Source organism: Empidonax traillii, unplaced genomic scaffold (genome assembly GCF_003031625.1).
Source record: "Empidonax traillii isolate 1590-97213 ecotype Southwest subspecies unplaced genomic scaffold, ASM303162v1 scaffold63:size2014119, whole genome shotgun sequence".
NCBI classification, from domain to species: Eukaryota; Metazoa; Chordata; class Aves; order Passeriformes; family Tyrannidae; genus Empidonax; species Empidonax traillii.
In genome coordinates this window covers 207,506-230,795 of record NW_020955256.1, presented here as the reverse complement: position 1 = coordinate 230,795, position 23,290 = coordinate 207,506, and the positions used below count along the sequence as shown (strand labels likewise).

Below are 23,290 nucleotides of genomic sequence, written 5' to 3'. Positions count from 1 at the left end.
TGCCAGGTACTTCATCTCTGGAGATTCAAAGGGATTTCTTTGGGTGTTCTTCACTGAGAATGAGGGAGCTGCAAGGAAAAGGTTTTTCATGGAAGAAACAGGTTTTCATTACTTCTCTTACAATATGCTGTGATGGATTGTTCATGGAGAAAAAAAGTTATCAGGTCTTCTGAAAAACTGATTTAAAGTTTCTAATCACACAAAGAAAAGCAAAATGAATATCAAGTTACAGAAGATGCTCCTTTTAACATACTGTCAAAAGCAGAAGCTTAATTAACTGAGTGCAGGACAACAAAGAAATAAATGCACATATTTTGCCTTCAGTTGCTAGGATGTTATGATTGTTGGGTTTTGTGTAACAATTCCAGGATATAGTTTGTACGCTAACAGTGGTAAAATTAAATACATGAAGATTATAAAAAGGTGACAAATTACATTCAGGTATTTTATGTATTTCCTAATACATGCAATACTATGCATTTGCAATAGAGCTTGTCTACTGTAATTTGAAGCAATTTTAATGACACTGTGGTTAAGACAGTAAAATCTGAAGAAATCCTGGGGCAAGGGCAGGGGAACACAGTGTTTTTAACGAGTTTAAAAATAAATCAATCTTCTCTCTAGTTATTCTTAATGAAATCCAGAAGCTGCAAACAGTTTGCATGTAAACCTATATTTAGCCTACTAGTGAAATGTCTGTCAAACAAGGTGTATTTATAAACTTATCTGAGCTTCTGCTCAAAAGCACACACATGGTAATTTGCAAAAAGCACCTGCATCTAGAAAGCAACTTTGAATTCCAAAAACAGAGTGCTACTGATGGGAGGTAGGGGGGAGGATTTTATTTCATCAGGAGAAAAAGAATGTAACAGTAACAAAATTCCAAGTGTTGGTATTAGTCAGTGAATGAGTATGGTACAAGAAGTTAAGCACAAGCCCACTCTGGTCTTTTTCACACACTGGAAATCACGTAAGTATTGCATGTGTGGAAGAACTGGCTCATAAAATGTAACTGCTGTAGCATCCAATGCTGGCATGGTAACTTATGAACAGCTGACGCTTGCAGTTGTCTCAAGATGTAGAAATGCATTAAAACCATAATTTTTTTTTAGAAAACAAAAGTGTTGTAGGGGAAACAGATCTCTACACCTACACAGCTTTACTTCTGTCCTGAAAATTAGATTTTCTGTACCCACCAGGTTAGTCAACAGTTTTGTGACTCAACCTAGCTCACTTAAACTACAGCAGAAGCTGAAAAATATCTGATGTCACGCTTCCTACCTTTTGCTCTAAGGAAGGAAGAAAAAAAAGTAATAAAACATGAAAGACTGCAAAGTAAACTACAAGTTTGTGTACAGTCTTCACTAATATTTTAAAATTACTGAAGATCTCTTAATGGAAATTCACTTATATTAAACAAGCATTCATTAAGCTCACAACATCCCTATGAGATTAGTAAGAAACATATTATGCATTTTACATAAATTTAAATTGAAAGTTACAAGCTGAAAAAAGAAAGCTTTAAGCAACTTATGGAGGAAAAAGCGGTAACAGAAGCTGTGGCTACATGAAGAAAATCTGTCTTCCCATCCTTTCCCAGTTAGCTCACAGCAGTGTCCAGAAACCCTCAATGCCTGCTAAGTCACGCACATGAAGTTTAGAAGAAAAAACAAGGGCAGCAGTGATTCTTGTATACACAGTACTCACTTCCTTCATAGCCATCAGCTCTCCAGTGTCAACACTGATACAGGTATAGACCTTCCCATACTGGCCTTCACCTGCAAAATTAAAATAAGAAAAATTAATTACACTACATTCAATAAGCAACAAGTACATCAACAGCAATAAGAAAACATCACTTAAAACAGCTTGTCAACATTCTTTGCCTGTATTTTTAGTTTAAAACTTATAGTAGCTTTTAACTAACATCTAATACCACATTCAGAGACCTGAATTCAGGCTGATTAAAAGTAAAACAACTGTATTAACTGGTTGACCTGAAAGAAAACTTCTCAGGAACATAAGGATTTTCCCCCAAAATCCCAAGCCAGAGAGTAAAATATGATCATAGGGGGGAATCAAGATAGGTGAATTAAATCCCAAAGTTTGAGCTCATTTCCATTAAAAATTCTATTTCTTCCAAATGCAGAACTCAAAGATTTTAGAGGGTTAAACATATGCAGATGCCACAGGATCATATCTAAATAACTGTCCTAACCACATCCTTCTCCTTTTTGGTTTCTTATTTGAGCAATGAAAACTTCAGTGAAGTTCTATATTAAGAAAATCCTAGTTGCAACAGTATTTTAACATTCTGATTTCAGAATGTTGCATAATATAGGTAATACAGGTAAAGCTGTATTACCTATACAGACACCCATGGTTTTGAAAGATAGTTTTAGATTTCCCTCAAAAATATTAAGCTTGGTATTTTAGCCTAATAAATAAAAGTATAATGGACATACCAATTTTGTTTCCTCTCTGCCACTTGAAAGTCACTTTTCTCAAACCTACATGCATGACATTGTCATAAGATTTCGGTGTGTCACAAACTTGGCCAATGATATTCTTCCTTCTCATCTCTCTGTATCTCCTTTCTTCAAACAACTGAACAGACTTTTGAACAGCTTCCATCGGTGCTTGCTTGGAAGCAGTGTCTAAAAAGAGTAATGAACAATTGAGAAATATTCAGAGTTACATTTTGTTACCTTTTGATATCACATGAAGTGACCCGAGTTAAATTAGACTCACAAAATAGTTTTAAGATGTAGGAAAAGAACAAGACATTTTAACAATCACATATGAAACTAAGGTAAAAAAGAGAATATTGGTACTTTCTTAATCATCTCTTACTTGATTCAAGGGAATTAAATGTGTGAAATGCAACACACTTGTTTGCATTTGACATGTACCTAACTTCTGATAGTGGAAATATGTTAGGGTCATTAAGAGCACTAAGGAAAGGACAGGTAAGGTTTTGCTCTCCAGAGAAAAACTGATAGCATCTGTTATTTCAAAGATTTAGAGGTATTAGAAACTCCAACTCTCAAGTCTTGTCTTGAAATAGAATTCTAGTGAGTGAGGCCAGAGGAGAAGTCAGGGCAGCATTACTTCACCCCCTCCTTGTAAAGCACAGAAGTTACACACCTGTCACTGCTGACACCAATAGTCTAACCTGTTCCTAACAGTCTCCAAAAGCTGAAGATACTAATACTCCCAAATGATATATTCTACTCCCCACCTATAGTTAATACTACTTCCTCTACACTAAATATGCCTTGCTATAGTTTTAAGCCAAAATCTTTGTCTTATTCACAGTGGACAGTAAAACCAGTTCCCAATACAGCAGTCTTCTAGAAATTTTCAAGTTTTCTCTAATTCTTCTTTTCTAGTTTAAACAAACCCCAATTCCTTCTGTATTTATGATCTGAACAAAACTTAGATTTCAGAATAAGAATTTTTAATTCTTCCTGTGTTCTGTCTAAGCCACATGATGAGACCAGATTTTAATCTGACAAATTTTTTTCTAATGTTTCATGAGGTTCCACCCTGCCACAATATAGGCAAGCAAGCTTCATGTATCTGTACAGTACAGGAGTATCTGAAGTAATGAAGTTAACTCTAAGTTTCATGAAAATCAGCAGCAGGACAGAGAAGAAACGACCCTGTAACAGCTTTGAATTTAGGAAACAGTATGGGATCTCACACTGTTAGGCACCCAAAAGAAGAAAATTCCACATCAGGGAGAGATCTTGGGAAGTGAGGAAGTGCCTCCTATTGTCATGCAATTCGTAACTGGGCACTGAATAGGTACAGCAAACTTCATCAATTCCTAGGTAGTAACAAATTAACTAGTAACTTTGTAGAACACTGCTAGTATCTTTCAGAAACTGGAAAGAATTAACTTTTATGAAGTTTAATTACTCCTACCTATACCAAGAGAATATACCTTGTGATTTTGTTAGCAGTATCTTATACCTGCCATCAGGACTTCATTTTTTCCCCTTCCTACATATAAAGCTGTGAAAACCTCTTCACAATCAGCAATACAGTTCAACCTTTTAGTACTGACATTGCATTACAGCATAACACAGTTTAACAGACACTACATTATAGTGACTCCTAAACACCTACCTCTAGTCTGGTTGATTAACGTTCTGAGCTCCCAACTCCGCCTGGATGAACCACTTGAATCTCCTTTTGGATACAATGGCTCTAGAGAAATAATAGTGTGAGCACAAAAGTAACTATCTCATATTATAATGGCCAGTCTCTTCGCGAACGAAGAACTGGGGAAGGTCTTTCCACCTTCCAGCCTGCGCATTGGATTTTTTAGGTGAGACACAGTGTGCGCGGAACTGAGCCCACCCTTTAATCCTGAGGTTCATCTGCCGGGGCCAAGCACGCTTGGACGGTGGCAGTGAGGTCCTCAGGACGTAGATGGATTGCCTTAAGGGCTAACGAGCTCCATCTGCCCGGGGAGGAGCCCCGACCGGGAATCGAACCCGGGTCTCTGCAGTGACAGTGCAGTGTGTTTTCCTCTACACCACCGGGGGCTCCCTTATCTCATATTAAGGATTATGCGACTATATTCAGCAGAAGCTGAGATCCTACATGTGTAGCAACATATGGTCTTGAAATCAAAAATGAACTTCTCTTTAGAACACAAGTTATGAAACAGAATTTAATTTATACAGAAGCAGAGATCTCCTTCCACAACTGAGGTACTCACTTCAAGACACGTTACTCAGAATCAAACATGCAAGATACCTACAGAAAAACAATTTTCTAGGGTTCCTTAAAATAGGACTTGTATTCATTCCAACCTAAGCCAGCTTCCTATTCATATAGATTTGTAAAAACTGGAAAAAGCATGAGGCAGACAATATTTTCAACATCTGCTTAAAAACCAATATTAAAAATCCCCCATACCTCTTAATATAGATTTTTAAAGCATTTCTCTCTTTGAAATCCAGTGCAGATTCTGTACTTCCTTTTATTTTGCACAATCAATCTTTCAAGGTATTTGCTACAATAAATACCACATATACAGGGGTTGGGGAAACCTGAAGGAGGAGCCCTAATTAGGACATTAAATCACACCCCTCCCTTACTCCAGGATTCAAATAACAGTATTTGTAATATGAATACTGCAGTGACAAAGAACTGGACAGAAAACACTTCACTGTCCTGAAGGGTCCAGTTCATACCTCATTAACAGTGTTTCAGAATTTACTATTAAGTGGCTTATATAATTCAGAAATCATGTTGCTAATTTCATTTTGAACACTGGAACTTAGTAAGACATCAGGAAATCTCTTCAGATACAATTCAGAAACAATACGAAAGGCAAGAGAATACAGATATGTCTGAAAGGAGAAAAACTTACTCTGACAATATAAGCCTTAAAGTTGAAAATACTATGACTTTTCAAATACAAAGAGGTGAAAAAAAATTTTGAAAAGGGTAAGAACTGGGAACAGAGAGAAATAGGTTAATGACATAGACCATCTGCACATCCAGGTCACAATTTGTTACTGTGACAATCACCTTCTCGCTCTTCAGTGGGACTGGAGTGACGACTAAGGGATCTGAACTGCAACTCAGCTGCTATTGAAGCAAGTCGATCATTTTCAGGGACACTGGAACCCCTGTTAAAAAAAGTCATCGTACTAATTAATTTGTCATTGGTATTTATTCAGAGCAATGCTAACTTAGCTGCAGTTTTAAAGAGAAAGAACCTCTGCAACCTAGAATATGAACTATGGAAGCAATTTAAACAAAAACTGATGCTGAAAGGTAAACTGAAACCCCTTTCTTTCTATGCTACTTTTCCCTCAAATGAAGACTTTTTATATGACTTTGGTTATGCCACTCTATGAAAAAGTCCTAAGCTTCCAAAGCACAAACTACTTCAAGCTGTCCTTGCCCATAGCAACAGAATCCATTTTCATGACTTGTAATCTACTATTAAGACAGCTGTTGCAGGATGCAGCTTGTGCCAGGTTTGGCGATACAATCAGAAGCGATTCAGCTGAGTGATAATGTGAGGCACATTATCAGATGATTTCATATGTGCCTACTGCACTGCAAATACAGTCATACTCCATAGTGACTAAGGCAAAACTAATGGGAAGAGACAAGCTGGTTGGCAGGAAGGACACTTAAAATGACAGCAGCTTGACTGCTTGGAGGCCCTAGTTCTTCCAAACAGCACAGAGTAGAATCAGATGTCTCAAAATAAGAGCCAGATGAATAAGCATGCTGAAAGGAAAACAATACTGAGAAAAATACGACTTAAAAATCCTTAGATCTTCAGGCACATTTCTCCAGCCCCAGACATTGATCAATACACCCAGGTTTCAGAGCCATAAACTCCTTGTGAAAGTCTTTGTACCATAACTCCCTTTTGGACAAGGCTCCCTTTCAATTTTTAAAGTATGATGGGGAAGAATTGTGACTAATGCCTCCTTAAATGTAATGCTTTAGAGGTATGAGCTAAATGTTACTGTAAAGTGGGCAACATTGTTAAATCCTTCACTGAAAGCTAACAACTATAAAAAGATGAAAAATATCTGGCATCACAAAGTGCACATACCTATGAGAGGACTTCCCTACAGTCCTACAGGTGCTTCCGAATTGTATCTGAGTATTGCATAAGAACAATTTTAAAAAAAAGAGAAGACAATCTTGAGATCAGAAGCCAAAACTGAAGACATTATTCCTATGCAAATGTTCTCCATGTGTTTGCTTTGCACTTCCTACTACTGCCCAACTAGATTTTTTAAGTTTAAGGAGGAACTGAAACTGAACTAGTGAAAAATCCTCATTCTTCAGGAAGTGGACGGTTAAGAAGGTTAAGGTGGTTTTCAGCATATACAGAGAAACAATTTGTGATGCCAAAATGCTTAAAACCAAGCAAAGCTAAACCACCTCTAAAACGAGGCAGCAGCTGAACAGAGGACCTTACATATGACAGCTTTGAATGCAGGTGTCTAAAACCCATTTCAGGCCTATCTTAATCACAGAGACCTTTTATTGTTTGTGTTCAGTTAGGCAAAAAGTATAGTAAAATAGAAGAACATTTGATAAATTTTGGATAAATAATAAAATTATGAATAATAACCCCAGCTAGTTCAGAAATTACAACAGGTTATTAGCATGAACGTAGTGTAAATGTATAAACATCAGAAAGCTCAGTGTAAACTACATATTGCTGCCTTGGATTTTGATTTCAAGTTATATTAGATTGATTTTTTGTTAAGAAAAACTTCGCCAGAACTATGATGGCATTTGTGCCTAGTACAACTGATCTACAAAGTTCCTAGATGCCACTTTTTAAAGTTATTTAATGATAATAATCAAGTTCTAAATGTCTGAAGAGTTCCTGGAAAGTGTACAAAGTTTCTGTCTTTGTGCTATTCCAGCAGCTGGACCGCACACCTTGCATATAAAACCACAAAACACTTTTTTGATCCAAAAGACCTCATTTCTCTTTTGGAGCACAAATAAATGAAATCCATAATTAACACTGCAATGTGTTGAAGTCTGCAACTTTCTTTTAACCATACTAAAATAAAAAATGCTAGAAATTTATTACATCATAATATTTTGCCTTCTCCAATAAACAAAACCCCTAAAAATCCCCAACAGCCTCCGAAACCCCGTCTCTGCTTTAACAGTTTTTTTTCTTCAAACTCTTCCTAGCACATACAGGGTATTAAAACGGTACTTAAAAATCCAGACAGTGCATAGAAAAACCCATTCAAACCACAGCATATTTTATGAACAACCATGAGAAAAGTAAAATCTGAGAGCTCCAAGAAAAATACAAGTCTTCAAAAACCAGGCCTAGACAATTTGACTAAAATGCTGCATTCACAGCAACTTTCATGTTACAGTCCATGAAAGCAATATGCATTTGATTGCAACTAATAAGTAGAATTCTCATTTCTTTCCTTCTTAATCACTACCTTCTAGAACTACAAGAAAATGTCAAAATGCCAACCTTTACACTTTTATCAATATTTGTGTAGCACAAACACGCAGAAAAGATTAAAAGAATGTACCATCATATTCAAGTGTGTCAAATTATAAACCTGACAGTTGCATGGAGTGGTATAAAATCACAACAAAGCCAACAACTATTAAAAACTAGCTTCCTACCTCCCTTTTGAAAAATTAACTAACTTTAAAAATATGCTTTGCCTCAAAGTGCTGTACATAGCCTAGAAAAAATACCCCTTTCATATATTGTGTAAAGACTAACTTAACTATTACGTGAAAAAGTTCTGCAACCCCAAAATCATAAACACCAATCAACCATCACACTGTCAGCTTATTAAGCTGCCAGAACTCTTCAGTGAAAATTCTCTAGAATGTTACTTACTTGAAAGGGCTATTCAAAAGCTGCAGACTACTGCCTACTCTGTCTTTTTCTACAGGGAGCTTAAAACAGAAGCATGAAAGGTAGATAATAAAGACATGTAGTTTGAATGACAAAAATTCAGGATATATTTTCAAACCAAAAAAAACACCCTGAACTCACAAGCTGTACATTTAGAGCCTACTGTATGGTCCAAGTCATATCTTAGCATATTTAAACTTGCAGGAAAGATTGTATATAAAAAGTGGTGGCTTCCTTCCCTCTTCACAGCTTAATGCATGCTTCTGCTGCACATCTGGTAACAAAACAAACCATGATGGTTTGCTGACTAACAACAAAAAATTACTTAGTAAAAAATAATTAATGATCAAATTATCTCTAAGTTCACTTCAGGCACCATCAATCTGTAGTTCTTTCACTACCTGTTTTCTCTACAGCTGTGTGATACAGTCAGGTATGTGTCTTTATTCATATGAATCTCTGTCCAAAGGAACTTCTGGTACTCTGCAGCAGAAATAAGAATCCAAAAAGCTATTTACAAATCCTGAGAAAACATCACTCTGTGAAGAGCAGGATTTTCAGAGTTGGGGGAGGGTGTGAAGGGGAAAAAAAGGAGTAAAACTGGGAGGTATGTCAATGGTCTGATTGTGGTATGAGAAGAAGAAACACCAACTATAACAGCCAAACTGAAGGTCAAAACCCAAGAAAGCTAAGTCTCTCAAAAAAAAAAAAAAAAGTCACCTGTGACAATACAGGAGTGGTTTCTGTTACATATTTTGACACAGGAATGGTTTCTTTCATATTATGTTTATTCTGTACCATCCTAAGAAGCCAGAGGTGAAGCAAGAAATTATTTAAAAAGAAAAAAAATCCTGCTGAAATCTCATGTGTATAATTTTGCATTTGCCACTACATTATGTTTCCAAATATTTATGGCAGACAATAATAACAGTAAAACTGTTAGCTCACATGAAAAAAACCTGAAAATCCTTGGGTTTATCTGTATCTTATCGTTATCTTAGTGATTCTATGATTCTAAGTGTTAGTTATCAATATGAATTATTTAGTAAAGTTATACCAATGAGCTGACTGGCATATATTCATTTCATGGACATTTTTACTGAGCAACTTTTTAATTTACATCAGAATCACATGCTTTTAACTACCAACTCGTTCAGACATCTTGAACCTGAAAGTCTTATCATCGATTTCCAAGACACATGAATTCGCTCAAGAAAAACATAAATGAAGGAGCCAGTGGAAGACATGATGAGAGTGCAAATGATCTACTAGGATGCAGGTATGCGGAGACAGTTACATGGGTGATGTATGTAGGATGAGGCTGCTATGTCACGGAGCGGAGCTACCTGGTATCATTTGCACTGCTGACAGGTTTGGGTTGGGCTGAGTCGCTACCGACGGGAGCGGGGCGACTGACAGCGACACCGCAAGGGTTCCGCGCCTCACAAGGGACACTCCGCGTGCTGTGGCAAGAAGGAAAACTTCAGGAAACAGTTCAAAAGAAATAATGTTTGGAGTTGAAAGTTTGTATAACGACGCCTGCGTTAAAAGCTTTTCGGTACATAAAGAATTATGCGGAATAATTCTGGGTCTCAGACGCTTCATGAGCTGCCAATACGCACAGTAATGATAATCCTCAAAATAAAAATTTCCGATCTTTAGAGTAGTACTAGTTTCTGCCAACAGCTAAGTGACTTCCAAGAAAAAAGAAAAATCAACTGTAGATTTTGTCACCGTTTTTATCTTCTTGAAAAATAAGGCTCTCTGTGTAAAATTACGCACAGCAATGTTTGTTTTGAAATTTTTTAAAACTGTTTTTGCATTAATTCTCATGTCAACTCTTTGAAAAGCAAGATGAAAGATCCATTGTTTTAAGCTTATTCACAGCAAGTTGGTAATGACGCAGAAATGCCACCATACTTCAGAATGCTATGTTTTTAAGTTCTACTTGCTAATGAGCAGTTTTCACTGAATTACTGCTTTTTACACTGAAACACTGTTTTCAGGAAATACAAAGGGGATAAGAATGACTTCAGAGTGAGACAGCATGCACCAAAAAAGAGGGGGGTGGGTAAGCATCAAGAAAAAGAAACTGTATTGTCCTTAAAAGTACATCGATAAAGCTCAGATCACTTACATACTAATTTTTTCTATTTGCTTTGCCTTCAACAGGAAAGAAAAGCGTTCCACTTACTGACAGTCAGCATTGCCAGGAGGGGATAAAGCAGTTTAGAACAGCTGTACTAACGCTAAGTACCTGAAGCCTTCAGGCGTGGGGATGATAAGATGAGGATTCGGTGGGTCACTATGGCACCGAGGCACTTTTACAGGACGGGGACTGTTTCGATGAACAGCTGCAAACAAAAATGGATCAAATTCACTCAGATGTCAGAAAAATTCTGCTGGGGCCATTTCAAGACACAAAATTAAAACAAGTTTCTAATTTACAGAATTAAGTGTGAACTGGCACATTTTTTCTTATCCTTTAGGAAAAATACAAATTATTCCAATTTTAATTAAATCAGTTGTATGTATTAATACTTTTCATATTATTGTATCATTTAACTCATCCATAAAATAATGAAAATTCTCCAGTACTTAAAAACTAGCAACTAGAAAATGTCTACATGCTTCACTAAAACTGCAACTTCATTATTTCAACTTCACAAGTTAATTTGTTATCTTATTGCAAAATAAATATGAACAAACCAAGTAATGATTAAAAAAAAACCAATCAGCATCATTATGTTCCCTTTGCATCAGAATTAGCTTTCTCAGACAATAATGGAAAGCAAAATGAGCTGAAGAAAAAACCCTACATATGACAGTTTTACCCATACTAATGCCCTCCATGACAGTCTGCCCCAAGGAAGTGCTACAAGGGGACAGGATAAAACCTAAATGAGCCATCATTATCCTCATGCATAGCTCATTCAATGCCTCTAACAGCAGTCTGCAGTGTCTTTCCTCAACTCCTCTGTAACTAGTCAGAAAAATATTGTGCCAGTGACATCACAAGATAGCTGATCAAACCATGAGTCAGTGCTTTGTCAGGCTAGGTTCATCTCAGTGAGCTGAGTTTTTGCCTTGTTTGCACTACTAGGACAAGTAAAAGATGCCAGGGCCAAGTGTTGGTTGTCCTGTTATAATTCACAAATATACTAGTGGAAGACCCGGAAGGCGGAACCTAATCCACCTACATGGACACAGGCTGTTTCACGAAGCAAAAGACAGGATAAAACACAAGGAGAGATCCAGTTATGTGCTCAGAGGCAGCAGTGCGAACACAAGTGGATACTCAGCTTTGGAAAAAGAGGTGAAGATCACAGTGGGTTTAAGTCCCTACATGTGGTATGCAAATGTAACTTGAAAGCCTTACTCTTCTCAATGTGAGACAAGAATGGGTATCTGCAATATCTACAGCCAGAATACAGTTTATTTTTACCTATGTTTCTTTCACATGTATTAAAGTTTCGGACTGCTGTTCAAGTCTGCACCATCCGTGTCATCCCTGTGCCTCTGAGACAAAAACTGTCGAGCAATTTAGTTTGTGTGATCTGCTGTGTCTGCAGTAGCATTTATAAGAGTTTCAGTACTTTGGCATCATCATGCTAATCATTCACCTAAAACGGGCCTCTCTCTCAACAACAGTATCAAAAGTGAATGTACAGGTTTTACATCCCAGTACAGAATTTGGACACATTTTATTTTAGACTATGCTTCTTTCCAGAGGATTGGAGTCACTTTCACTGCAAAAGGTTTCTCAGCTATAAGGCTTTCTCATCAAGATATCAAAACGGAAAAACCCCCTCTTGCCAGAGTCAAATTATCCTCCCCTCACGTCTTCTGTCATCAAGCCTGCCCAGGAAGTGGACATCAGGAGAAACTGAAAAAAGATGACATGGTATTTTGACCAGTCAATGGAGTTGAGAGGAGAGAGAAACAGTGGTGAGAAAGATGTGTAACATCTGCTGAGGAAACCGCCTTTACTCAAATCAAATATGTTGATTTTGCTCTAATGAAATCAACACTTATACCTATAAAGATATATTTTACACTATGACAAACTTTATATTGAAGAACTATTTCACACAGTTCTATCAACAAACCCCCATATATAACTCATTTGTACCTCAACAATATAAAGTCCATTAAAAGTGTAAATACCTGCAGTGCCACGATGAAAGTTCGGGAGAGGGAGCTGTAAATGCCTTCTTAAAGGCATTTACATGAAAGTAAAGTTATAATCACTTTACTCAACCTTTAAAAATCACAGCTCTTTCTCAGATGATTTGTAAGACTTCACATGAATTCAAGGAAAAAAATCAGAGGAAAGCATTTGTAAAGCCTTGAAATTTCCTGAGTAAAACCACCAGTCAGGCAATAATGGTTTCACATGAACAATCACAAAAAGATTAAAAATACTTTTATTGGTATTTCTAACATTATAAAAGTACTTTACAATCACAATTCTGTAACAGCAGCAGCAAAGCTCCACAACAAATGCCAGTAACTTCTGCCTTACCAAGGTACAAACCTGTAACAGGACTGTGAGGTTTTCCAATAACATGGCCAATGCACTCATTCATCAGAGCTTGTAAACTCTAGAAAAGACAAACAAAACATTGTGATGTTTTGTTACTAGAGGATTGATAGTCATATGGTAAAGCTAACAGTAATAAAATTACACTGGTTAAGTATGTAATCAGTCAAGTAAGCACCCCTGTATTCTACCTATTATACTAAACTTCTGGATCTGCATTAGGGTTTTGACTTTTTTTTTTTTTTCTTAAGCTAGGAAGTCTTAGTTTTGTCTTGCCTTTTGTCCCTGTCAAAATTACACAAGAACTGAACAATTTCACTTCTCTGTAGTACTGTACCAAGTTCAGAGAAATAAATTCTCAGAATTTTATTTCCACAGGAAAAGGAGGAAGGCAGAGCACAAAAAAAGCCAGTTATAGTATACTATTTTTTTCACAGTATAAACAAAAGAAAGATGCCTTAAAGTCAGTTTCATGTTGGAATAATTTGAAGAAACATCTTTAAACAATTGTGATTTTGTATTCATACCCATAGATGAGCTCTGGATGTTAACTAAGCCTCAGAACCTTACATTTAGAAATTCATTGTGACAACTAAATTCTGATGTATAAATATAAATTATGACAAATAAATTCTAACTGTAGAAAAGCTGCTGCCAACTTTCCCAAGACACAAAGGCAGGCAGCCTCCCCAGACTGTACAGGTGTCAGCAAGTTGAAAACGTTATTACAACAGTCACAATCCTACTCTCTTCAGAATCTTACTAACTGAAGAGATATCAGCATCAGTGATATAAGATACAAGAGCAGTTTTTTTAGAACAGCATCTATATTCAGACATTGTTTTATAAAAAGTACTCCTGAAAACATATAGTAATAGCTTCACAAGCATTTACAAATAAACACGAGCAGAATAACTTTTTACATACCAAGAAATCATCTTCTGGGAGAGCTGAAATAAATGCTGGCTCAATGGCTTGAAGAAAATCAAAACCTTGAGTTGCCCATCTATCTCAAAGAAAAAGAAGAGACAGAAAATGAAGAGCTCTTCTGCTAAAACCATAAGAGTTTTGACCACATCCAAGAATAGCAAATGACAGTTGATAATTTTTTCTCTTAAAAAAATGACGAAATCTTTGTATGAAAATGGACTAATATCTAAAAGGTGAAATTTTTAACTTGTATTAATACATTTGCCCAGTTATATACAGATAAAGTCTGATTTTAGCAAAGGCACTCCCAAGAAAAAGTGAGCAGGCCATATCTCAACCCATATATGCACTATCTTCAGGAACAGTATCATCAACTCACCCATAGCATGTTTCAGAACAGCAAGCCAAACCACTATGTTCCCTGACTAAATTCTCCTTTCTGAAACAAGACTGAAAGGAGACTAAAGATTTCACAACTATCTGGCTAGCAGTGACTGGGCATCAGTGGTTTCATGGCCTAGACTGGTAAAGTAAAACAAGTAACTTGGCTAGAGTGAGTTGTGCCTTCAGCCACTTGCTCTATCCCACTGACTCTTCTTAGACCTACTAGAATTAGCAGCTGCAACCTACAAAATATGAATACGATCACAGGATGTCCTGAGTTGGAAGAGACCCACACAGATCACCAAAGTCCAGCTTCTGACTTCACATAGGGCAATGTGAGAGTTAAACATGTATCTAAGAGCATAGTCCAAATGTTTCCTCGACACTGACAGGCCTGGGGCCATGACCATTTCCCTGGGGATTCTGTTCCAGGGTTTGACCACCCTAAGTGAACAACTTTTTCCTAATACCCGATCCAAACCTCCCCTAACACAGCTTTAAGCCATCTCCTCAAATCCTGTCAGCAGAGAGATGAGGAACTTGCAGACAGCAACTCAGTCTCCTCCTCCCTAAGCTGAGCAAACCTAGTATTCTTAAACACTCCTTATTGCATCTCGCCCTCTAGTCCTTTCACTATCTTTGTTGCCCTTCTTTAGACACATCACAATATTTTTACATCCCTCTTAGATTGTGGAGCCCAAAAAATGTGCACAGTACTCAAGGTGAGGTTGCACCAGTGCAGTATGATGGTATGGTGGTACTATCACTCCTTCCAACTGGTTAACTATACTGTGCCTAAAGCACCCCAGGATACGGTTGGCTCTTTTTGCCACCAGGGCCCACTGCTGACTCTAAGCTGACCATCAACAGGAACCCCCAGATCCCTTTCTGAAGGGCTGCATTCCAAGCTCTTGGCCTCTGATCTATATGTTCATCCAGGGTTACAGCACCCCAGGTGCAAAGGGTATCATTCATCCTTGTTAGATTTCCTAAGGTTGGTTATTGTTCAGCACTCGTAATATATAAAGTTCTCTCTGTAAGGCCTCCATACCCTCAGAGGAATCAATGGCTCCTCCTGATTTAGTATCACTGGCAGACTTATTTTGTACATATTCAACTCTTATGTCCAGATCATTAATAAAAACACTGAAAAGAACTGGTCCTAAAGTTAAGCCCTGAGGAACACCTTAGTGACTGGCCACCAGTCAGATGTCACTCCATTTACTCCAACTCTTTGAGCCTGAGCCTTCAGCTCTTCCAAAAACTACGATGGTAGTAACAAGTTGGCTGTTACCTGGGTCGAGTGCCTCGGCCACTCTCACATTTTGTTAGCACATAATTCATCCATTTTCTGGCAAAGTTGATATACTTGTCTCCAATTTTCTGCCTGAATTCTCCAGACATCAGACGAACAACTTCTTTATGGTACTGAAAGAAACTAAAGATTACTTTTCACGTATTAATAACAAGAACAAAAGTTCGTTTGCAATATCCACTAGAATATTTGCAGGCTAACAAAACTCTAGAGTATGGTAAGTCACATCCTACTCTTGAACAAGATCATTTTATGCAAGCAATTGCTTATTTATAGAAAAAAAAATCAAGAAAAGTATATGATACAAAATATGTTCTAGTGAGGGGCAGCACTGAGCCATACTGCATTCTTCTGTGCATGTCAGGCAAGTGCTGATGTTTAATAGTGTACACATCATTGAAGAAACATCATACATGAACACTCAGTTCTGTAATGACAGACTCATCTGCAAAGTAGTGTTTATTTTTAGTTATACTGCAGGTAACATTAGGGGATAGTTATGCATGTACGTTTTTTAAAAATCAAATAAATACTAGCTGTTTCTTTTAAGACTATCCCTAGAAGTATGTTGGGGTATGATACAATCTTAAATTTTTACAAAGTGCATAGGAAACAAATAATGAAAGAGCTCACTAAAAGCATCTGAGCATAACAGAGTGCTTGCACTCTAAGGCAGGCACTCAAAAGCTATGCCACCATAAACTTTGAAAGAATGTCTCAAAGTACACTTCTATGCTATTCTAGGCTGAAAACCTGTGACAAGCCAAGTTACACTACAGGATGGTGGAGTCACTGTCCTTGGAAGTATTCAGAAAATGAGTAAACGTGGCAGTGTGTGATATGGTTTAACAGGTTTGGTGGCATTCAGTTGAAGGTCAGACTTTATGATCTTAGAGAGCTTTTCCAACCTTAATGATTCTGATTTCATCTAAAATGTTGTCAAGAAGCAGAACCTACAAGACTACACCTGAAATCATCAAGTTCTTAAAAGCTTTTTAGAGTTCCAGGCATTGCTAATTTAACAGATTTATCAGATTTAACAGATTCATCTGTTGTTTTCCAAATATTGTCATGTAAGACTTCTGAAGCCACCCATGTTTTTATGATGTTCTGCTAAAACTGGAAGGTCACAGTTGACTAGAAATTTGCAAATGTGTGTCCCATCTACATGAAGGACTGGAAAGAGGATCCAGGGAACAGCAGACTTGTCAGTCTGAAGGTTACGGAGCAGATCATCTAGAGTGCCATCATGAAACAAGTACAGGACACAACCAGGGGAACAGGCCCAGCCCTCACAGGTTTGTGAAAGGCAGGTCCTACTTGACTGACCTGATCTCCTTCTGTGACAAGGTAACCCAGTTAGTGGATCAGGGAAAGGCTGTGGACGTCATCTACCCAGATTTTAGCAAAGCCTTTGACATAGGTTTTCCACAGTGCCACGTTTTCTCCTGGAGAAACTGGCTGCTCATAGTGTGGACAGGTGCACTGCTCACTGCGTAAAAAAATGGCTGGACAGCAGGGCCCAGAGAATGGTGGTGGGTGTTGCTGCAACCAATTGGCATCCAGTCACTAGTGGTGTCCCCTAGGGCTCAGTTTTGCAGCCAGTCCTGCTTAATATCTTTATCAATGATTTGGACAAAGGGATTGAGTGCATCCTCAGTAAGTTCACAGGCGACACTAGGTTTGACAGGAGTGCTGATCTGCTGGAGGGTAGGAAGGTTCTGCAGAAGGATCTGGACAGGCTGGATTGCTGGGCAAAGGCCAGTAATGAGGTTCAACAAGGCCAAGTGCTGGGTCCCGCCCTTGGGTCACAACAACTCCATGCAGTGCTACAGCCAGGAGGGAGAGTGGCTGGAAAGCTGCTCAGTGGAAAAGGACTTAGGGGTGGTGGTTGGCAGCCACTCAACATGAGCAGCAGCGTGCCCAGACAGCCAGTGGCACCCTGGCATTTGTCAGCAATAGTGTGGCCAGCAGGATCAAGGCAATGACTGCCCCTCCATACTTGGCTTGGCACTGGTGAGGCTGCACCTTGAATACTGTGTTTAGTTCTGGGCCTCTCACTACAAGGAAGACATGGACGTGCTAGAGCATGTCCAGAGAAGGGCAATGAAGCTGTTGAAGGTCTGGAGCACAGGTCTTATGAGAAGTAGCTGAGGGAGCTGGGGTTGCTTAGTTGAAGAAAAGGAGGCTCAGTGAAGATATTACTGGTTTTTACAACTACCTGAAAGCAGTGGTGTAGTGAGAGAAAGTGTAGTGTAGCATAACAGTAGTGTAGTAGGTGAAAGTGTAGTGAGGTGGGTGTTGGTTTCTCCTCCCAAGTAATAAGCACTGGGAGAGGAGGAAGCAGCCTTGAATTGTGTCATGGGAGGTTCACATTGGATATTAGGAACAATTTCTTCATTGAAAGAGTGGTCATGCATTAGAACAGGCTGCCCAAGGACGTGGCTGAGTCCCCATCCCTGGAGGCACTTGGAAGATGTGCAGATGTAGACATGGTTTAGTGGTGGACCTGGTAGTGCTGGCTTAACGGTTGAAACTGATTATCTTAAAGGTCTTTTTCCAACCTAAATAATTCTCTGGTTCTAATAATTATTTTTATTTCCACAGAGTTATTAATTACCTTATTTGCACCAATGCAAGTTTCAGCTGGTTCTTACCAAAACTACTAGACACATGTCAAAGTTTTTGTTTCCTTACCTCAAACCCAAAATTGTAACCCTGAATCATGGCTTCCCGGTAGTATTGCTGCAAAGTGGCAGATTCTGATTCGTCAACTTCAGCATCAAACTCAGATGTGAACATGTGATCAACTCTATCAATGGCACTGCTTATCTTATTGCATAGCTGTAATGCATCGTTCTGAGTAACAACAAAAAGGGATGGGGAGCAAAGTGTTATTTATATTCTCCAGTTGACAAGACTAAGGACAAACATGAATCTAACAATTACATTATTTTAAATGAAAATGTACTTTATTGCCACAAGAATTCACACATATTGGAAAAACAAACACTTTCCAGTAGCTGCATTAAGCAAGTCTTAGTTAACTTAAGTACTATAATAAAGTTTGTTTGCTTGCATGAGATTAACTTTAAAAACAAAGACAGAAAAAGGACAAGTGGGAAACAAAAAAAAAAACCCCAAATGGAACAAAAACATCCAACCAAAACCAGACAGATGGGAAAGGAAAAAAAGAGTTTTACTATCTATAATGCCACCAAGCCTTTAGTTCTATTTTCATCTTGGTATATGGACACAGATTCTACTGAATGCAGGGACTCCAGGTCATCGCTTCAACCTAACAAATATTTGCTTTTCTGGGTCCTCCAAAATACAAACAAAAAAAAAAAAAACCCAAACCCATCAAAGAAAATCCTCACACAACAGAAACAAACAAACAAAAAACCAAACTGCCATACACAAAATAAACAGAAACAGAAAACTCATGCCAAAGCCAAGAGAAAATAGACAGACTACCCTCTTTTACATCCCAAAGCAACCATCTTCAGATATGGGAAAAGTTGTTTCTTGCAGATCATTGATTTTGACAGAATTTCTTTTTAACAAAATCATACATTTTCTTTCAATTCAACTGTGCTCTCATATAAAGATGCATTCACTCTGTTGCTACGAATATTTCATTTGCATTATGGACTTGTTTTTCAGTTACCAAGTGCAGAAATTATTACACCAACATAGCTCAAAAACACAGGGTATTTTTTTGCAAAAACAGAATGAAAATCGTACTGAAAGTTAAGTCCACAGAAGACTGCCACATATCTTACAACTGCAGAATATGCAGTTGAATCTTCTTCCACTTTTGTACTTATGAGTGAGCAAAGGGCCATCAATTTTGACTAATAATCTCAAACTGCTTACCTTTAGCTGCTGTAGAGCTTTGGCGATGATTGGTTGGCTGGATGTCTGTTCCTGGCGCAGAGTTATGAGCCCTTCAATAGACTGCTGGAAAGATTTTCTCTGACTCACAAGGTGGGCAGATTGAATGACTACAAGGAGGAGGTTATCAACCTAGAAGAACAAGACACCATTAGTTCTTATAAACACAATCACCTCTGTAAAAACATGACCCATATCACCAGATTCCAACCAGTTATTTTTAAATTCTAAAATAAAGACCTCTCTTGTTACTTATTCATGAAGATCTTTATTTTACACAGAAAAGCTTGACGCTGGCATCTAAACCCAATAAACTGTCATCTTGTGAGCAGAGTTCCATTAGGGCAAATGTCACAGCAAGTTTTCAAGGGGAATATATTCCTATTCACTTCTGGAAAAATCTGGGAAACACTGTAATAAATTATCTTTGGATTAGTCATACACAAAAGATGTAGCAGCTATGCAAAAGTATCTATATTTTCTCAAAGCAGATGGAAGTAACAACAATCACATAAATAGCTTTTATGCAAGAATTGTGATATACTTCCAGACAAAAGTCCACTATTAAGCAGGTAAAGGCATAGATTTAACACACAGTATTTGCTCAAATTTAAAAAATTATTAGTATGTAACATAAGTTTTGGAAACTAGAGCTCTGACACTGCAAAAGCCTATAAAAGCACTGTCACAGACAGTGCTGCCTTTGCTGTGGCACTGAGTCACGTACTAAGCTCTGCTGATTTGAAGCTATAGACAATGCATCTGCAACAAGTCACTACCAAAACAGGACCTACTTCATCCCAATTTTCAATACCTCATTCCCAAATATTTTCAAGCTCATAATTCTTCAAGTGTTGATGGGATTCTTTTATTTGATGAGTATTTTTAAAAATAACACCTTACATTTTCTCTAGTTTGCAATCAAAATGTGTTTTTGTTTTGTTTTTTTTTTTTAAACATGGGATACAATCTTTCTGAGAGACTTCTTACTTCCTAACCTTTCAATCCTGGATTATATACATTTATATACACATTATATATATATATATATATATACACATATAAACACATACAAAGACAATGTTTTATGTGCACTTACACATGTCAGAGTACCATTTGCAAACCAAATTTCATCTACTGGTGTTTTCATTTTCTGAAACAAATACTAACTTTGACAGAAGTCCAATGAACTTCTAAACACGTAATCAAAGGATATTTTTTATTGTTCAATCTGAACAACAGGCAAACAAAAGGTAACATATTTGCACATTACAAACAACAGTATGTACAGGAGTGACTTTTTCAACTGCCTGTAATTGCTAGAGCCCTCTGAATGCTAAAGGCCAGGCACAGTGATATGGAAAGTCACTCTCTTCATGCACAGTAGAGTCCATTTATGGTAGGGATCCACAGAACTGCATGACATACCAGAAGCAAAATTCACTTAGCTTAACATAAGGATGTGAGAATAGCAGGGGCAGGGAGCTGCAGCTGGCTCAGCTGCCAGAGCGCAGCAGAACCGCTGGCAGGGAACCCCAGTTGGCTTGGGATGAAGGAAAGTATGACTGGAAAGATTTCTTCCTGCAGAACTGCTGAACATCCAGTAACTTCCAGAGAAACTTAACATTAAATGTCACAATTCATCCAAGATCAAAAGTAACTGGTTTCATGTCTCAGCATGAAAGCACACAAACACAACGTGTTCTTGGAGACTGGTGACTTCTTAACAAAAAGTACAGTTTTCAAGTCTTATCCACAGTTCTGATACTGAACGCTCAACTAAATATTGAAAGAATCTCTTTATAATAAAGTCCAACCTTGAAAAATGCACATTGTAGAGATTAATCCTGCTGAGAAATGTTACAATCCCATTATTTGCATTTAACACAATTTATAATCAATCCTATCCCTAAATTTAACTTTATTACCTACAAAAGGACACATGCCTCACTTAAATTACTGTAGTTAATCTGACAGGGTAAGCATTCACAGAATTCTGGAGATCACAAACAGTGTGGGAAAAGACCAAACCCACCTGCATGGTGCGCAGTGTATCAACAGTTTCCACCTGTGGCACTACTTTGACCGGTTGACCCTCCCATGCACTCCAGCTGTCATCTAATTCATGATCTTTGTCACTGTGCTTGGTCATCAGCAAATAGGCCTCATAGGCAAGCTCATCTGAATCCTTGGAACAATCCTTTCCAGCAGCTGCATTAAGGAGCTGCAAAATCACAGATTTTTCCCCTGCAATACTGTCTGGTACAAATACTTGTAAACTCTCCAGTCCAGGAATTTGTATCTGTAGGAAAAAAAATAAAAATCTCTCGCTCTCTTCTATGATACATAAAATAGACATATGTAATCTTATTTAAGCAACACTGAGAATGTCCATCCTAAGAAGCTGTACTATATACATAATAAAACAACACACCCAGCCATGTTTGCACTAAAATTCAAAATGCAATATAATTAATAATTTATTTTTCAATCCACTAGATCATTAATTTTCAGTGACATCTCTCCTCGTACCTTTGTACATATTCTCCCAAAGGAATTTTGTTACAATTCACAGACCAGGGCCATGCTGAACCAGATGTTTCATCCATGTATTTAACAATGCCTTACGAACTTCTCTCCTATGAACTTGTCAGTCTCCCCTTTAAAAAATGTCTATTCTTAGCAAAAGTTTATATAAATTTAACAGGAATTTTGTCATGCAAAAGTTAGAGTATTATTTCCCAAATGGGAATTACATATATGTTAAATGTATGGAAGGATAAAAAAGAACAGCTGTACAACAGTTTTCTAGTAACAGTTATTTTGGAACAGAACACAGTCCATGCATTTCTCATGTCCTTAGTACTCTGAAGGAAGCTTGTTAGAGAAGACCACCACAATATTTTTGCTTTGTAGAAGCAAAACATAGGTCCATAGTCTCAGATTGTTTACTTAAACATGTCCATTTACTGATGTATCCTCTTACCTTAAAAATTTGAAAGCATTTGTTTCATAGTACTTACTACTTAGTGTTATTACTCCCCCTCTCACAAATGAGTAAGTACTACTGAAGGAAAAAGGTTTTTCCTCAGTCACAAAGAGAATCTTTGTGAAAACAAGGGATTAAGACATGGATTTCCCAAAACACAAACTAGCATTTCCACTCACACAAACACAGGTACAGAAAATAATTTGACTACCACAATTCAATATTAAATTCATGACATTTTACACGTTGAGAGATAGAAGGCCCATTAAAAAACAGAAATTGTATCAATATCCTCTGACATTCTTGCTTAGCATCCTCACTTCACTTTTATGCTTCTAAACCATATTACCTATGTGAATTTACCTTCACATACTCTTTTGCTTTCAGTGCATTCAGAAGATCTCGCACAGGGGCTGACAATGCAAATTCTGCTGCTATTTCAAGGTCCTACAAATAATGACAAAACGAAAGAATATGCTTTTATTTCTTTAAATTTCTTTAAGCATATAAATAAGATGACACTCTGTTAACTTACCTTCCTCAGCATTTTAGCAAAACCAAGAGCTTTGGAGGCTCTTTCTCTAGCCTCATGGAACAGCTCTTTCAGTGCTCGGCTGGTCTCTATAACAGACCTCCTGAAACATTGACAGAAATGAAGTGACAGTGTTTAATAAATAATTAAATAATATTGCATTTATAATAATATTACATTTATATAGAAAATAAGAACTATTTACATATATGTTAACAGAGCATAGAGAAGATAAATATTTGCAAGCAGCTGACAGATAAATTGTGCATATTTTTGATAATAGTAGAGTTTAA

At 37.5% G+C, this 23,290-nt stretch overlaps 1 protein-coding gene across 4 annotated transcripts in view; it reads right to left on the bottom strand.

The window, feature by feature from the left end:
• The window catches only part of MAP3K4 (mitogen-activated protein kinase kinase kinase 4), a 68,816-nt gene that overhangs the window by 11,375 nt on the left and 34,151 nt on the right, over nucleotides 1–23,290 (bottom strand). Inside the window, exons 8-21 of one of the 4 annotated variants that reach the window (XM_027880012.1) lie at nucleotides 23,001–23,100; nucleotides 22,829–22,912; nucleotides 21,512–21,778; nucleotides 19,459–19,608; nucleotides 18,277–18,438; nucleotides 15,559–15,692; nucleotides 13,878–13,956; nucleotides 12,933–13,011; nucleotides 10,665–10,761; nucleotides 9,754–9,870; nucleotides 5,551–5,651; nucleotides 4,135–4,215; nucleotides 2,466–2,657; nucleotides 1,708–1,778 (exon numbers count right to left, since the gene is read on the bottom strand). In XM_027880012.1, the coding sequence (XP_027735813.1) occupies nucleotides 1,708–1,778; nucleotides 2,466–2,657; nucleotides 4,135–4,215; nucleotides 5,551–5,651; nucleotides 9,754–9,870; nucleotides 10,665–10,761; nucleotides 12,933–13,011; nucleotides 13,878–13,956; nucleotides 15,559–15,692; nucleotides 18,277–18,438; nucleotides 19,459–19,608; nucleotides 21,512–21,778; nucleotides 22,829–22,912; nucleotides 23,001–23,100 (1,714 nt within the window). The remainder of the gene's footprint in view (nucleotides 1–1,707; nucleotides 1,779–2,465; nucleotides 2,658–4,134; nucleotides 4,216–5,550; nucleotides 5,652–9,753; nucleotides 9,871–10,664; nucleotides 10,762–12,932; nucleotides 13,012–13,877; nucleotides 13,957–15,558; nucleotides 15,693–18,276; nucleotides 18,439–19,458; nucleotides 19,609–21,511; nucleotides 21,779–22,828; nucleotides 22,913–23,000; nucleotides 23,101–23,290) is intronic. The other 3 variants (XM_027880013.1, XM_027880015.1, XM_027880016.1) reach the window with 3 other exon arrangements.